Source organism: Marmota marmota, unplaced genomic scaffold, assembly GCF_001458135.2.
Source record: "Marmota marmota marmota unplaced genomic scaffold, marMar, whole genome shotgun sequence".
In the NCBI taxonomy this organism is placed as follows: domain Eukaryota; kingdom Metazoa; phylum Chordata; class Mammalia; order Rodentia; family Sciuridae; genus Marmota; species Marmota marmota.
In genome coordinates this window covers 20,715,555-20,717,391 of record NW_025999968.1, presented here as the reverse complement: position 1 = coordinate 20,717,391, position 1,837 = coordinate 20,715,555, and the positions used below count along the sequence as shown (strand labels likewise).

The 1,837-nt window shown below is 34.8% G+C and overlaps 1 protein-coding gene across 1 annotated transcript; it reads left to right on the top strand.

Moving 5' to 3' along the window:
- The first annotated feature begins 289 nt into the window (after positions 1–289).
- LOC107136077 (olfactory receptor 183-like) lies at positions 290–1,216 on the top strand. Its single transcript, XM_015478295.1, has one exon. It carries the CDS (start codon positions 290–292, stop codon positions 1,214–1,216), a length of 927 nt encoding a protein of 308 aa, XP_015333781.1.
- The last annotated feature ends 621 nt before the right edge of the window (positions 1,217–1,837 follow it).

Here is a 1,837-nt window from a genome sequence, read left to right as displayed (position 1 = left end):
ATGGTGGCACTGCCTGTAATCCCAGGAGCTCAGGAGGCTGAGGTAGGAGGATCCCATGTTCAAAGCCAGCCTCGACAACTTAGTCAGGTTGTCAGCAACTTAGCAAGACTCTGTCTCTAAATAAAATGTAAACAAAAAAGATTGGGGCTGCAAATGTGGCTCAAAGGTTAGGTGTCCCTGGGTTCAATCCCTGGTTGCCAAAAAGAAAACAAAAAGAAAAGAAATCCTCATTGTATTTTTTTTAACTTTCATTACATTTTATTTCATTTCAGGGGACATCCTATGAGGCATGGAAGAAGCAAATGCAACTTTGCTGACAGAGTTTGTTCTCACAGGACTTACACAGCAACCACAGTGGAAACTCCCCCTGTTCCTGTTGTTCTTGGCGATATACCTTATAACCCTTGTGGGAAACCTTGGTCTGATTTCTCTGATCTGGAATGACCCTCAGCTTCACATACCCATGTACTTTTTCCTCAGGAATTTAGCATTTGTGGATGCTTGGTTATCATCAACAGTGACCCCAAAGATGCTGGGCAGCTTCTTAGACAGGAGCAAGATGATATCTCTAGCTGAATGCAAAACACAATTTTTTTCCTTTGTATTCAGTGCAACCACAGAATGTTTTCTCCTGGCAGCAATGGCTTATGATTGTTATGCAGCTATCTGCCACCCTTTACTGTATCCTATGATAATGACCAATAGACTATGCATCCGGCTACTGGTTTTGTCATTTGTAGGTGGCTTTCTTCATGCCTTAATTCATGAAAGCTTTCTATTTAGATTAACCTTCTGTAATTCCAACATAATACATCACTTTTATTGTGATGTTATACCCCTGTTAAAAATTTCATGCAATGATCCTTCTATTAATTATCTATTAATATTTATTTTCTCTGGTTCCATACAAGTTTTCACCATTGGGACTATTCTTGTTTCTTATACCCTAATTCTTTTTATAATATTAAAAAAGAAATCTGAAAAGAGTGTAAAAAAAGCCTTCTCCATCTGTGGAGCCCATCTCTTTTCTGTGTCTTTATACTATGGCCCCCTTCTCTTCATGTATGTGCATCCTGCATCTTCACAAGCAAATGATCAAGACATGCTTTCTCTATTTTACACTGTCATAATTCCTGTGTTAAACCCCATTATCCATAGCCTGAGAAACAAGCAAGTCATAGATTCACTGGTAAAAATGTGTAAAAGACATTTTTAGAATTTAGATCTCATATCAATATCTGTTCTCTTTTCATTAAAATTTTCACAACGTGGATGTTTTCAGTATCCTTCAAGGATTTTTGCAGTTATTGTTGTTCTATAATATTAATTCTTAAGTTTGTAGTATACAGTTAACTTTTTAAAATTTTATAAATCAAATTTGTAAATACCATTACTTGAGCCTTGGTAATATGTAATTAAATTTGCTCAAAGGATAAACACATAGCTGCATATCAACTCACTTAAAGTTTAATAAAGAAAACATCATACATTTAAATTTAAGTTTATATGTTGTCATTAGGAGTGGTTCATAGGATAGACTATGACAAATAATAGGGAAGCAATTTAGTGTATTTTTCACTTACAAGACAGAAACCATAGAAATATTTATATTTATATTATTCTGTTATTCTATATTTCTTAAGGTCCACTTCACATAATTAAAACAAATCAATCTTTCTTTATTTCCTTCCTTCCTCCCTCCCTTCCTTCCTTCCTCCCATCCTTCTTTCCTTCTTCCTTTTGTATTACAGATTGAACTCAGGGGCACTTAACCAATGAGCCACATCCCTAGCCCTTTTTCATATATATATATATATATATATATATATATATATAT